This window comes from Azolla caroliniana, unplaced genomic scaffold (genome assembly GCF_043228905.1).
Source record: "Azolla caroliniana isolate FFs.n. ecotype wild unplaced genomic scaffold, voAzoCaro1.0.p SCAF_2, whole genome shotgun sequence".
NCBI classification, from domain to species: domain Eukaryota; kingdom Viridiplantae; phylum Streptophyta; class Polypodiopsida; order Salviniales; family Salviniaceae; genus Azolla; species Azolla caroliniana.
The window spans coordinates 19,676,057-19,691,047 of record NW_028230437.1 but is presented as its reverse complement, the minus strand read 5'-3'; the positions used below and the strand labels follow the sequence as shown (position 1 = coordinate 19,691,047).

Below are 14,991 nucleotides of genomic sequence, written 5' to 3'. Positions count from 1 at the left end.
AATGTGCAAGCACTACATCTTGAGTTCATCCTCTTTACATTGTGCACAATGCCTTATAATGATCTTTACAAAGACCTCGTTTTTTTAAGGTTTTCTTCCAATGATCTAGTGCAGTTCACATTGCTATTGCTTTGTGATGCACGGTATGCTAAGCAGGTGATGCCATGTGCAAATTAAACGTGTCTCCAATTGGACGATGTGATGCCATGTCAAAGGTCATGGGTTCATAACTGAAGATTATTGGCATTCGAACTCGTGGAAAGTCGACATTACAATGTGCCTTGGAGGCGGGGTTTTTGTAGTGGTATGTGCAGGTCGTAACAGGCGGTGATAAATTACGAGACAAGTGAATGGAAAACACACAGAGAGGGTTAGTAGGTTTAGTAGAAGGAGATAAAAAGAAGAGGGAGGCCAAAACAATGAAGAAGGAAGGAATCAAATTGTTAAGGGGGCAAAAGAAAGGCTACATTTGTAATTTGGCAGAAAACAGAATTCTCAAGAGAAGCTTAAGCTGCTTCTGCTTCTTCTTCTTCTTCTTCTTCTTCTACTTCTGGTTCAATTCATTATTCCTAGTTAGTAGTAGTAGTAGTAGACTGTAGTCATCTTCTATCTAGAAATGGAAGGTATCTTCTCTCCGCTGCCCACTTCCGGACTGGCCGCATTCAGAAGACCTCTGCCCCTCATCAGATACCAGACTCAAGGAGATGAAAGAGAAGGAAGGATCCATCTCACTCTTGACGCACCAGAGAAGAGATCTTCTTCCTCCTCCCCCCCTACCACCACTATTTGCTGCCGTTGCAGTAGGAGGCGGGTGTTCGAAGCCATCGCCACATCTCTTTCCATCAATCGTTCAGGCATCGGAAATGCTTCTCTCCATCCTAAGGTTAGTCCACTACGTTTTCTGGTTCTCATTCTCCCTGGACGTCTATACACACACACATACACCCTTGTATGAATGCTGCAAAAACCTTAAAAGGGATCTGCAAACTTACAAAGGATATCCTATCCACACACATGGCAGCTTAGAAACATTTTGGGCATGTATATGCCGACCGATGTCACGGGAGAGACAGGACTAACATAAAGGGTTTATCAGAAGGAAAACATAAATAACTGATACGGATTGAAATATTTATTGCTCAGAATTTTATTCACGGAACTGTCCAAATCAGGCTGGTATTGGATCCATGGAAAAAAAGGCAAGGATCTCGAGAACCCGCGATGAAGAACTAAAAAGGCATTGGAATTTATGAGCAGAGAACCATAGCTATTAGTGAGTAACTTGCTACAAAAAAGGTATTGTATGGAGACAGGTCTAGTGTAGATGAAGGAAGTTTATATCTTTTTGGCCACAATCTCTCCAGTGGTTCCATAAGCAATTTCGTTTGATTGTAACAGCGTGCAAACATGAAAGGTTCCAAATACACATTATCAATGAAATAGACATTCCCTTAAGAGGAAAAACTAAATTCTCTACTCTCCTTTGACTCGTCTTTCCCACCAAAGTGATGGATTTGCATATGTTGCAAATCATTACAACGTGTATCCAACCACGTTGTCATGATGTGAGGAGCGCACACGCAGAAATAAGTTAAAATAAATATATATAAAAAAATTGAAGCACAAGGTAGATGGACGAAAAGAAGGTCACCAGACAAGGTGAAGTGGAAGAAAATTGAAATACTTAGCTCAATTGTCAAAGAAGGTACACTATGATCGAAAAGTTAGGGGTTCAAATCTTGTAATGGAAGTTTAAGTGAGAAAGGTGATCTATAGTAAGCAGTAAGGTATATGGTTCAGGTATGTGTAAAAATGAAAAAGAATGTAAATGTTTTGTGTTAGTCGAGCCTCATGTTCACGTGCTACAAAAAGAAACTTATTATTTTGGTAAGGGGCCTCTTACAGTCTATAAAAGGGAGAGGAGAATTCGAATTCGTTGTTCGGGGGAAATTTTGGAGTAAGATGGAAGCGTTACTGAAATCTCGAATGAGCTTAGATTAGCAAATGAAAAGGGTGTTAGAGATCACCGACGACAAGAGGAAATGAGGCCTTTTCGCTGGTCTTCTAAACAAAAACTCGAGCCAAAGCTCTACTTGTTATTCTTACATGTCTAACTTCTTTATCTATCTACCCCTTTTAAGCCCCTCCATATATTGAAGATGATATTGCTTGTATCTAGATAAACTTTTCAATCTTTGATGTACTTTGCCTTTTCGGTATTGGTGGAAAATTAGATTAAGATAAATCTGCTATCTAGTACTATTTGCTACCAAACAGAGATCATGATGGATTTTGAGCTTGGACTGGGAATCTATCTGATTTGGAGCAAAATTGGCAAAAAGACGAGTCCTTGGTTTACCACGTCAAGAAATGTGCACTATGACAGGAAGAATTTGTTGTGAGGTTCGTGCAGGATTTTTGGGTCTTGATTCCGACCACCAGGTGAGAAGTTGGAGCCTTCTCCTCCAACATTCTCCTTGCTCCAATCTTCTCCTCATTGGAGTCTTCTCCTTGCCCCGATTCACTTTTCTCCCTCTCCCCTCTCTTCGTTCTCTACCTTTTTCTCCCTTTTATTTCCCCTCAGTTTTCCTCTTTATCCATCTAGATTAAATAAATAACAAACTATCTATCCCGCGACTCAAGGGATAGGGGACAAAACTATTTTCCCCAAATACCCTCCTTCCCACCAACAATTTAAATATTTAAACATTATACCAGTGCAAGATACTTACTCACAAACACATACATATCCATACATTAATGGTTATCCAATCGAGCATAAACACACATACTCGTATTGATCTCATATTTGCTTACATACAAATCTCTCTTCTCTCACATGTATGCACACACATTAATTCACATACCCATATTCTCATATATGCAAACCACATGTTTATATAACAAGTACATAGACACAAAACATAAATAAATAGGTTAATCCCATAATGACACTTCAATCCCTAGACATACTTCGTCTGGATACTAAACCAAATACCGATGGGTAGCTTGAAGTCTCCAACACGAGAATTCAAGTCTACAACCCATCCTCTCTGGTTCAAGTTCCTAGTGGTCTCGCTCATGTTTCATACGCACGCGTGTAACTTAATGAAAATCGATCAAGCTCTAATCCCATATACATATTTTTGGCTGTTGTGGTCTCTAGATGTCAATGAACAGCAATAAGTTGATGGCGATGGCAATCCTCAATGGAAAACTAATTTTCATCCAGTAGTTTAAGCATAAGGGTATATGGATGAGACTCAAGCATATACATATGCTTATATGAACATATATTTACATATACACACGCATACATGTATATAGTATGTGTATATGGTGGATTTATCTTTGGAATAACCGTTTGATCTCTTTTAAGCCTTTTTATGTCTCAACCTAGTGATGTAGCTTGTATCTATTATGATTTTCATTTGTTATCATTGTGGATGTGGATGTGTATATATATCTGTATATGCTTGTGTTTATGGAAAAGGAAGATTTTCTCTTTTGAGCTTTTTATCTATTATGGGTTTATGTATATATGCTTTTGCTAAACCAGGTTTATTCTTATAGATCTTTGATGTTTGAGCACTGAAATTGTATCGATTGGGTGGTTTTCATTCTTTCAGTATGTATATATGCGTGTGATATTTGAAAAACATGTTAATCTGTATCATTTTGGATGTCTATATTCTTCTTGTGTTTGGAAAAGCATGTGGTTTCATTCTGGACATCTATGCGTCTTGTGTTTTTGGTGAAAGCATATGGCTTTATTCTGGTCATAGGTCTGAAATTTTTCTCGAAAAGCACATGGTTTCATTCTGCTTGTATTCCTGACATATATTCTTGGAAAAGCCTGAAGTTTTGTATGTTTATGGAAATATATTACCTGTTGTGTTTTGGAAAGCAAAGGTGGGACCTTTACTATCTAAAAATGGGAGACAAATATTGTCTCTTGTTATTCATTCAAGATAATTGTCTCTTGTTGTCGAAATTGCAAATACTGCTTCATACGGTCATAAGGATTAGCATATTTCTCTGTTATCAAGCTCACAAGCTCAAAACTGAACATTGCACCTCCTTGTAGGTCAAACTAGAAATGCACAAGTTTTGATTGTCCTTCTGAACCCACTTGTTTTGAGATGTAGTTAGAACTGGAAGCTCTTCAACATGCTGTTCCTCAACTTTTGTTATCTTTTGTTATTTCTCATGTTATCTTTTGTTATCTCATGTTATCTTTTGTTCTCAACTCATTGGTTTGGAGCTTCCAATCCAAGATTCCAGATGTGGAGAGTCTGTATGATGAATAAAATCATATTTTGGATATATGGTAGCATATAAATCCTTTCTATCATTTTTCTTATAGTTAAAGAAGATCTGATGGTTAAAGAGTTATTTTAAAGGATGAGAACTATTGTTTATTGAACAGGGAAAGAGACTATTTCATTGTTTATGATGATCAGAGTCTTTTGGATGTGATTCCTGTCCAACGCCGAGGCTGGTATGATGAGTTTTTTGCTTTCCAAATGGATCAGAGTATGAAGGCATATGAAGCCCAGGTAAAAACCATGGTTTTTCTTTGTGTGCTTTGCAATGATGCTTTTGTGGTGCCTGCCATCTGTAAGCATACACGATTAAACATGTGGAAAACACCCCTAAGTTTTAGAATGTTTTCTAGAATACCCCTAAATTTTCCAAAAGAACCAAAAAACTCCCAAGTTTTTCAAAGTGACACGTATACTAATGTACAATGACAACTTTACTATTACACAAAGGCATTTGGTAATTTTTGGAAACTGAAAGGTGGTCCTAGTAAATATTGAAAAAGCTAGGGGTATTTTGATGCTTTGACCCTAACCTAAAATCTGTGGGGAGGGGATCTTTGATAAGATGGCAGGATATAAGAATCGGCTCTTTAAGACAGTGAGTGGAAAGGCACAGGATGTCCTAGAGATAGGCATTGGCACTGGTCCTAACATCAAATATTACGCCAACACACCTCAAATTAAATTAACTGGACTAGATCCCAATCGAAGCATGGAGAAGTATGCCCATGCTGCTGCATCTGCAGTTGGTTTACAAGATTCTCAATTCAAGTTTGTTCAAGGGGTAATGATTCTTTCTTTTCTGTTAAGAGTATCCTATTAATTATAAATATAAACCAGAAGCCTTGAGAGAAGGTCACATTTACCAGTAGCAGTAGATCACACTACCACTAAGAGTAATTGTAACTAGAAAACTTGCACCTGATGGTGTGAGCATAAGACCCGTCACTTATGGTACAGACCTGTATTTGTTTGTGCTTCTCTCTGCCCCTTGTTGTGAGACTATTTGAAATCATCATGACAAAATAAAGACGTTCCTTGCCACTAGGTTGGAGAAGCATTACCATTTGGGACATCTAGTTTTGATGCTGTTGTTGGCACACTTGTTTTGTGCTCAGTGTTAGATATGGCTGCTACATTGAAAGGTACCTTTATACTTCCAAAATATTCATGAAAGTGTGTTCATTCTATCTATATAAATTTACCAACATATATATATATATATACACACACACACATACACACACATACACACACACACAGAGTAAATTCATGAGCCTTAGAGAAATTGCAGAAGTGAAAAGAGTGCTTAGGCCTGGTGGTTCCTTCTTATTCATAGAGCATGTTGGTGCACCAGGTAATCAATCAAATACCTTTTTCTTGAAATGGGGAGAAATGTTCTTGTCACTTCCCAAAGCTTAAATCTCTTTGTTCTTTTTATTTCATTCTATTGAAGTCCAGTAGGTAGTCAACTCAGAATTTGGCAAGAGCTTCTTGATCCAGTTCAGCAGTTTGTTGCTGATGGATGCCACCTCACTAGAGATACACTGAACACAATTGAAGCTGCAGGTTTTACTTATCTGAATGCAAAGAGGTTTGATGTTCCCAATCTCTCTTTGCTTAGTCCACATATCATCGGGATTGCTCAAGTATGACCAAATTTAGCCTCAAGACCGAAAGAGTAAGAATGAACTTGTAAAATTTGATGTATTATGTAGTTTACTCAAGTCAATATAGGAGTCGGTGTATTATGTTCAATAGTGTACCCACCATGTCGCCATGGGCAAGCAGAGTGATATGTGATGTCTATGTATGTATGAGAATGAACATCAAATATGCTCGTCAACACTAATATTTGTTTCTTGCATATCTGACGATCGAGTCTCTTCAGAGTTTTATAGTTAATTCCACTATCCATGAATATGTAAATGAATGTGCATTGAAGGCTGAAACATTGGAGAATGTAGTTCTGTGAGAGGTAGAAAGTTTGCAGTTTTCTCAAAAGATGGTAAAACTCCATGCACCCCATGCACCCCATGCACCAAGAGGGTCAGGTAGTCATGGAAAAAAGTTGTAGCAGCACAGTTTGAAAAACTGTTGGGAAGGACCAATGAGTAGGAAGGTAATGTTCTTCGCATCCAAAATGAAACACTGAAACACTATCCATTATGTATGTAGAATATCAAGATAATCAGTGATGGAATGCCTCTTGTCTTGAGCATCAAATGCAGCATTGGAGGACATACATGATATAGGATTGTACAAAACAAGCTATTATGATGCTTCACACATTTTATTTTATTCTCATGAACCTGTCAAGATAATTTCCTACACAAGGGATGTACGTCCTCAATATAACAAAAGTTGAACCTGTCAAATAAGTTCCCACACCTCAAGGGACGTACATCTTCAATATAACAAAAGTTTATGCATAAACAATCAGGAAGTTCATCTGTTGTAAGCTATAACAATACACTAATCCCTAGAATGCCCCTTTCTCAAAGTAATCCTAAATTTGGTGTTAATTTAATTGAACTGAAAAGTATAAAATTTGTTGTTGACTTTTTAGCAAAACAATTGGCTCTTAAGTGTTGGCATGATCAATTGTTGCTATTGCAGTACATATTTCATGCATAGAAGAGCTTTGCCACATTTCATGTGTTAATTTACAAAGTCAATTGATGGAGAAGAATAAATCATTATCTGGAAAATGAATCAATAAATGGGTAGCACTCTCCTTAGAGGGAAGCGTGATTGCAATAATTGTGTGATGGATGTACAAGATACATAAATACCTTCTTGGACAAGGCTATTGATAAATGAAAAGAATGTCACATTCATATTTGGGCGAAGTGATGGCTATTTGCTATGGGAAAAAGCCAAACATGTTGCATTGCAATTTTTTTGAATGTGCCACATATATATTCCCAAGATGAGATATGATGCTCTAGCCCAAGTCAAAGAAATGTGTTTTCATCCTCGAATCCCTTGAAAAAAGGGTCATAAGTGCTTCAATCTAACTACTTGAAAAGTTCATGTAAGCCAAGGTGACATGTTCGATGAAACAACATTGCAATATGTTCCAACATTGACCATCCCCACAATGAGTAAGCGTGATGAGTGGTCCAAGCAAATTCGACTTTGAGCTTGATGAATGGTCCAAATGCACCCTCAAGCCTCCGTCATAGTACAACAAAATGCAATGCAACCATATTCCTACTTGATAAAGTACATTCTAAGTTGTCAGAGTTTGAAGGTAACTACCAAAGTTTGATAGAGAAGAAGCATGTGTGAATAATTATGGAACTAGGTTTGTAGTTCCACAAACATTGTATAGATGATGTGTGAGAGATAAAATAGAGAGAGAATATATACACCAAAGAAAATATGTACACAAACAAGATTTGGGAAGATTACAATGAAATTACCAAAAATATTTAAAGTAAATAAATTACGTACATATGTAATCAACCAAAATTACAAAAAGGGAGGGGGATGCTTTATGCAGAATCAACCTCTCACTATCTTCTAGGGGGTTAACTAACAATATTAGTTATTAAGGAGGTGAATTCTAATGTACATAGTGCAATATTAGTTATTAAGGAGGTGGTGTGATATTAGTTATCAAGGAGGTGAACTCTAATGCACATGGGCGTATTGAGCTTCTATGAAAGTCCGCATTAACTTTAGGAACACTCGTAATAAATGGGAGAGTGAATGGAATATCTAAGCTATCCACTCATTGATTGTAGAAGGCATCTCTAATTCAAAAAGTCAAAGATGGACTGAAAACACCTTATATTATCTCAACACGCCCCTTCAGGCTCACTATCTTGTAGAGGGAAATAACCTCCAAGAGGCACATTAGAGACCATGACAATCCACTTGTATGAAGAAACTGGTTATAATGAGGTAGCTTGGTGATAATGACTACATGGCACAACACTATACTTCTATGATAAAGGTGTAGTACTATTCAACCCTAAAAACATTGTCGAAGCAACATGCAATCCTCTTCGGACAAAAGTTCTCTTCCCTTTATGAAAATGTGTTGGATCTTGTCTCATATGTGCATGGATGAGCTAAAGTGTTGATTGGTTGTTTCTACATTTGCACCTTCACTATACTAGTGTAGATCTCTCTTCCCTTAACCTCATCCTTTACACACAAACACATGCATACAAACTTATATGTTGTATATCTAGTTCTCCAAACTACGATTTTCACTTGGTGTGATGTAATGAGTATGTTGTATTTAGCTTTTGTGATAAAAAATAATGTGTTTCCTTGTCATATACTATGGATAATAAATTGAATATCAACTAGCTAATGAAGAAATTGTGGTAATTGATTGATTTACTAACTCAATTATTTTGGTAGGGAACAAGGTTTTATTCTATGTTAATCAAGCTTTGGAATTTATTGGTTTATTTTGATTTATGAAGAAACTCAACTATTTGAATGGGAAGATATGAAAATAATGTGTTAATGAAGCTTTGATGATGTCCGTATCCCCAACCTTCTAGCCCCTATAAGCCACCCAAATGCTCCACATTTGTTCACATGTCTTATCTAACACCAGAAAAATAGCATATCCATTAGCATTTATTGGATCCCAGGTTACATAGCCTGAATAGATGTGGCTCATGTGGGGAATGAAATCATATTATAATACAAATGGCATTAAATCATTGGAAGCCTATGGGGGCATTGAATTGTGTAACATCTTAAAACTTTTCATATGCTGAGGCTACACAAAAGTATCAACTGTCGTGTACGGTGAAATTATTGGACTACTGCTAGATCAATTGTGTAACTTTGGAAGGTATCTCGCGATGGGTATGGGACATCAGCTATTGATGCACTTCAATGATGGAATTTGTAGGATGACATGTCATCCTCTTACCTAGAGTAATAACTTCACTGATGGAATTCGTATGATCATGGCATCCTCTTTCCTAGGGTATTGACTCCAATGATGGAATTCATGTACAATCACATGTGATCTTCTTCCCTAGGGCAATAGCTCCACTAACGGAATTTGTAATGTCATCCCCTTCCCTAGGGTAATGGCTCCCTTTCCTTTCTCTTGGATCTGTATTCACCCCTTGACAGCTGTTGCCATTTACCTTTGGGTTTAATCAATTTCTTTATAGCTTGCATTCGATACTTACATCATGTATTTACATCACAGGTTGCGGCCAAAGGATGAATGCATGCCTATTTTAGTCCTTTTGGGTTCCCTCCCTTCTATACAGAGCACATCAACCAATAGCCTTGATCAACACTGCAAATGAAAATGATCATCATCAATGAAATGATGATTCATGGATTGCCCCAATAATCAGTCTCAAACCCATATTATGTACAAAGAGCCATCCGCATAGCACCAATCAGGAAAGAGCCTTGGGTTCCATTTTAATTGAAATGTATGAAATTTTCCTATTGGTTATATAAAAAACAGTATAGCTCAACAAATCAGTTACTTTACGAAAATGGTTATATACAAAATAATATACCTCAATAATATATTTTTAAAGACAAAATGGCTTTAGGGAAAATAGTACAGATTACTCATGCTATGTTATAGCAGTCTCTACAGCAGCACTAGAACCATCTTCCTCTGCAACATGTGTAATACCTACTTTAACATCTCTAGAAATATAGTGTTCTATCCCACCACTTGTAGGCCTGTTGCAATTCCAACATGGAACTCAGACAAAATGATAGGAAATTATTGCAAAAGGAAACCAAATTTGGAGTTTTTTGGCATGGTAAACAAAGGACGTTTGTACTTACAAGCCTATGAAAATCTTGAATGAATCATATGCAAACCATTGCATAGTCACAACTGGACCAACCAATAAAATACGAACAGGTAAGCTCCTTGTGAAGAGTCCAGGGAAGCCAATTTTCTTAATAGCCTGATATGTGATCAACAAAGTGAGATATTAGTGCATAAAATCGCACCAGACAGATAACAAAAAATGATTGGTTTCTCACTCTTTCTTCCAAAGTTGTAGGTACGAAGAACCAGAAATAGGTCAATGAGCTTGATAGTTATGGTCCCCACAAATAGTCTTATGAGTCATGATCCAGTACATATTTCGTGTTATTTGGGAATTTAGAGACAGCACAAGTGATAGGGAACTCGAGATGCCAAATAACATGAAAATGGTACCAAGCCACCTTATTTAGCCCAGTTAACCATAGATTTATCCAAACTGGGACAATGAAATCGTAATTTGCAAACTAATGGGCATATCTCTCACCCAGTTGACTCAATCAGAGTATGATTAATAGTAAATACCTCGTAACAAAAGGAATGCAGGAAAGTTTGCATGCTTGCACTAAACCTCACCCTAATTCTCAATGGTAACGATTCCAGGGTGAAATCATATCTATGTTAGGAAGATTACATCGAGATTGACTCAGACACTGTGTCAATTAAACCCTTGCAAAATAGGATGAAAGAAGGAATATTATGGATGATTAACTACAACATTGTTTCTTCAAACGCATGGCATCATTCCAGGGTGTCTGGAGTTGACCCTGAGTATCACTGGATTGATTCTTACAGCAGGCGTAAAGCCTCTAAGATGCCTCGTCTAAACATTTGATAAATTTGTTGAGAAGTGAAAACAGTAATATAATTGCACAGTTATTACTATGAGTTGCCAAAGAATCAGGACGAAACACAAGGACATGAAGTCAAAAAGATACTTTAAACAAGAATGGAATGGAAGCATGAGACGTTCCTGAACATTATAAATGCAATACAAGCTCTCTTGTAAAGGACAACAATTGTGGACCTGAGCATACACAATCTCCCTTTACCAGGATATGATTTCCTGCATGTCCCTGTGTTCTGCCTGCCTATAAGCTGTACAATAGAACACTTCAACTTCGCCCATAAGATACTACGGGCTTGCTTTAATTACTTTCAAGAAGGTACAGTATATCCATATCCGGCTAAATATGGACGGAACTAATACTTTTTCCATTGATGATCCGAAGACCAATATTGCAATGTTACACATAAGTCAAGAACCATGCATTGCTGCCATGATAACGTATGCCTGTTTATAACATTGGCATCTCTTTAATATGCTCAATCCTAAGCACTTATTACTCTATGACACCATTCACTGCCTCCCAGTTAAATGGTACACAAAAGATGGCCTGGATGAAAGGTCTATTGATTAGTTTCAGATCCCTTACTAATAGTCTGATTTATAGTTGTCTGAAGCACCAGTGTGTGACAAACATAATCTTTCAAAAGCTTTATTTTAATAGTAAATAAATTGCTTCAATCAACCGAGAACCATGCCTTACAGAAATTAAATATGCACCTGCAATAAAGTCTGGGTCCTGTTGTTGTAAAGCGTTGAAACAACATTGTCTGCCGGATTTGAAAAGACTGTACCAATTGTTCCTGCCATATAACCAGCTGCACAAGTAACACCCAACTGCAACCCCTTGGAGCATTCACTCTTATGTCTTTGTAGAATGTCTTGATAAAGAAAATCAACCGAGTGCTCAAAGGAGGAAAACATGATCATGCTGACTGCAGAGGAATTTCAGGTATAAAAGAGAATTAGCATATTAGGCAAGCTATCTTAAAATAAACATGGCATATTAAGCATGTATCTGCACAATAAGAATATATTTTTCAGCTTCTTGGTTGAGAGAATACATTATTCAAACTTCTTGCTTGGGATAACAGGAAGAAAGATTTATCAGATCGGGATTAGGGGAAAAATAAAGTTCTTTCTTCAAGAGGAAAATAGTACAAGTTCATTTGGAAGATGCCTAACAGAATGTAGTCAGAAAACAAAGTGATAATTTTTCTCTACAATCTTGAAATTTAATCAAGATTTATCTCATTGAGGACGGGGTGGAGGCAATCGCAAGTTCCCCAGAAAAAGACTGATCAACATATGGAATGGCAGTTTATGTTACACACGAATAAAAAAGAGTGTCAAATGAGTAGAATCATGTAGAACAGATCTTTACGGGAGGAAAAAATCATTGAAAGAGAGAGAAACATCATTAGAGCTTATTACTGGTAATCAGAACAATATATGATTATACAAGTGTCCATAGCACATGTTTGTGCATGATAATGACTAGAGAAGACTATTCAAATTGAGATTCCCAGCCAATAATACTAAATAATAGTGAGGGAGAGAGAATAACGTTGTATCAGTCAATGGTTTGGAAAAACTATGGATTCCAATGTTACCTAATATCAAACAGCAGTCTAATCATGAGAAAGGCAAATCTGACAGATCATTGTTTCTCCTAAATTAGCATATATTGAAACTAAATGTGATCTTACATGGTAGATTTCTGCCCCACAACGGTAATAAACCTTTGTAAAGCCTACAAGATAAACCAAAAGACACAAGGAAATCAGAAAACTTGCTGTCAGTCTGCGATGAACATCATCTATGATACCTTTTGCTTAAGATGCCCACTTCACCCACCCAGATATTCCACCAGCAGCGTATAATCTTGGAAAACCATCTAGTAGACCTCTAGCAAACCCTGGCTTGGTTTGTACATTTACTTTAACAGCTTCAAATGGACAAAGGGCAATATCAGCAATGATTTGTGCAGAAGCACTTCCAGCAAGATATATGAGTGTTCTGTATTTTGTAATATAATTAGGCCCAGCGGCATCACAATATGTCTTTTTGAAATACTCGTAAAATCCAAACTTGCAACCTCCTTGGGCACCATATCCATAAAGCTTTGCAGACCATCCTTTCCAAAACCCAGATAATCCGTTCTCTGCCCACAAGAGATGAAGCCCCCCTGCAATACTTCGATACTTTCCTGGATTAACCTACATTTGCACCAATGAGACATCTCAAAAGGAGACCACGAAAAAAAACAGAAATACAAGAAACTTAAAAGCTTAATTTATCATATGCAGTTTGTTCTTTAGCTTCAGTAGAAGCCAATATAACTTTGTTTTCAGCATCTATATCTGTGAAGATGATGCTCCAACTTGATAATAAGCATATGATAATGGCAGGCTATACAAATACGACGTTTGCATCCTAGACATCTAAATTCCTACTATATACTTGGAGTGCACACATGTAAGTCATAAGATTTAACTATTTTGAAACTTGATCTCAAGATATACTTGAAGAAAGAAAACCCTAGAATATGTTAAAACAAAGATCCTCAGAAGCCCTCATATGACTTGGCTTAGTCTGGCCTAATTTGCAGGATTACAAGTGGGGGACATGGGGTATTTGCGGAAACAAAGAAAAACTCAGGTCAGAGATTTTAACCAAACAATAATAGATGCAACTTAAAGGGAGCATAACAAAAGGACGCAAGGAGAAGAAGAAAGAGAGAGACCTGCATGTTCACTTTGAGTACATCCAGAGGTGTGATGAGCAGATGGGAAACGCCTGCACAGAGCATACCTCCAGCACCACATGCAGCATAGTAGCGTCCTGTGAATAGGTTTATTCTCTGATCGATCTTCGTTTCTACAGCCATTGAGAAAATGCGGATGTAGCGAGAAATTCAAAACTTGATGCAGAAGTTTAAATATTGTAGTTTTCTCTATCTCTCCCTTCCTCTCTCTCAAGCTAGGATTTAAAATTTCTTCATCCTTTTTAAACTAGGATGGAGAGTTTCTTTATCTTTTTAAGCTATATAATGGAAGCTTTCTTTGTTCTGTATTCTCGTGATATAACCAGCTATCAACCAGGACAATCAATGGATCTTTGTCAATTAAAATATATAAGAGAGGCAAACTTCATTCTCTCTCTTCTGGCAAAACGGCAAGGTATCAATACAGAAATTAGGATATCTTTTCTCTCTTTATATTATGGAGACTTTCTTCATCCCTTCTGTCTTTTTGGCAGAACAACAAGGTGTTATATCATGGCTGAAAAGGAAAGAAAGGAAGAAAATGTGAAATTTACCATAAAAACGTGTACAAATCATTTGATCATTTATTCCAAATGTCGTGTACCTCGAAATGGATCATCATCATCATCTTCTTCTTCTTCTTCTTCTTCTCTCTCTCAAGCTACCATGGAACTTTTCTTAATCTTTGCTCTTCTATCAAGATGACGATCAGAGAGAGAGAGGGAGAAGTAAAAGAAAAATGCAGAAATGACCTCTTCTTCTTGCAGAAAACGTATGAATCCAAATTCGATTACTCAATTCAAGACGTACAGATCAGTATCGGTTGGATCTGAATGCCGATCAAGATGTTGTCAGATCAGAGAGAGAGAGAGGGAAAGAGGGAGACGAAGAAGAAAAATGCAGAGATGACCTCTTCTTCTTGCAGAAAACGTATGAATCTAAATTCGATTACTCAATTCAAGGCGTACAGATGAGTACCAGTTAATTGGATCTGAATGCCGATCAAGATGTTGCCATTGAAGTTCCATAGAATAGAAAAGAAACCAAAGATCAAAAGAAAAAGAAAAAGAAAACCGGCATGAAAGTCTACTCAAGCAAGAATCAAAAAACGGGGGGGGGGGGAACAGGACAGGCATACCATTTTCTTTCGTTTGAGACATCTGCTAATTTCATTCTATGATGCCGTCTCACGTTTTCTCCTCCTTCTTCTTCTGCTGCTGCTTCTTCTTCTGTTTGAAAGAAACAGAGGAGACACAGAGAGGGTTTT

The 14,991-nt window shown here is 37.2% G+C and overlaps 2 protein-coding genes across 5 annotated transcripts; one reads left to right on the top strand and one right to left on the bottom strand.

The window, feature by feature from the left end:
- Positions 1-575: 575 nt before the first annotated feature.
- Positions 576-6,254, top strand: LOC147867503 (uncharacterized). 4 transcript variants are annotated; one of them, XM_087315287.1, is made up of 6 exons: positions 576-883; positions 4,464-4,559; positions 4,891-5,109; positions 5,374-5,470; positions 5,620-5,682; positions 5,790-6,254. In XM_087315287.1, the coding sequence occupies exons 1-6, from the start codon at positions 617-619 to the stop codon at positions 5,978-5,980; spliced, it is 933 nt and encodes a 310-aa protein (XP_087171413.1). In that variant the 5' UTR covers positions 576-616; the 3' UTR covers positions 5,981-6,254. The 4 variants fall into 4 exon arrangements, with proteins under 4 accessions (XP_087171413.1, XP_087171415.1, XP_087171412.1 ...); XM_087315286.1 differs by having other exon boundaries at positions 578-883; positions 5,787-6,254; XM_087315288.1 differs by having other exon boundaries at positions 585-883; positions 4,430-4,559; positions 5,787-6,254.
- A 3,537-nt stretch (positions 6,255-9,791) lies between these two features.
- Positions 9,792-14,469, bottom strand: PHT3;3 (phosphate transporter 3;3). Its single transcript, XM_087315293.1, has 7 exons — positions 14,329-14,469; positions 13,704-14,241; positions 12,815-13,176; positions 12,667-12,710; positions 11,678-11,892; positions 10,125-10,249; positions 9,792-10,016 (listed from the first exon to the last, which is right to left on the bottom strand). Exons 2-7 carry the CDS (start codon positions 13,845-13,847, stop codon positions 9,905-9,907), a joined length of 1,002 nt encoding a protein of 333 aa, XP_087171419.1. The 5' UTR covers positions 13,848-14,241; positions 14,329-14,469; the 3' UTR covers positions 9,792-9,904.
- Between the last annotated feature and the right edge of the window lie 522 nt (positions 14,470-14,991).

What these genes read in the sequence shown, in the direction of transcription:
- LOC147867503 (XM_087315286.1), top strand. Translation starts at nt 617, where the DNA reads ATGGAAGGTATCTTCTCTCCGCTGCCCACTTCCGGACTGGCCGCATTC. An exon ending in TATGGCTGCTACATTGAAAG is followed by an intron (nt 5,471 to 5,619) that starts GTACCTTTATAC and finishes GAGAAATTGCAG; the next exon opens with AAGTGAAAAGAGTGCTTAGG. An exon ending in AGAGCATGTTGGTGCACCAG is followed by an intron (nt 5,683 to 5,786) that starts GTAATCAATCAA and finishes ATTGAAGTCCAG; the next exon opens with TAGGTAGTCAACTCAGAATT.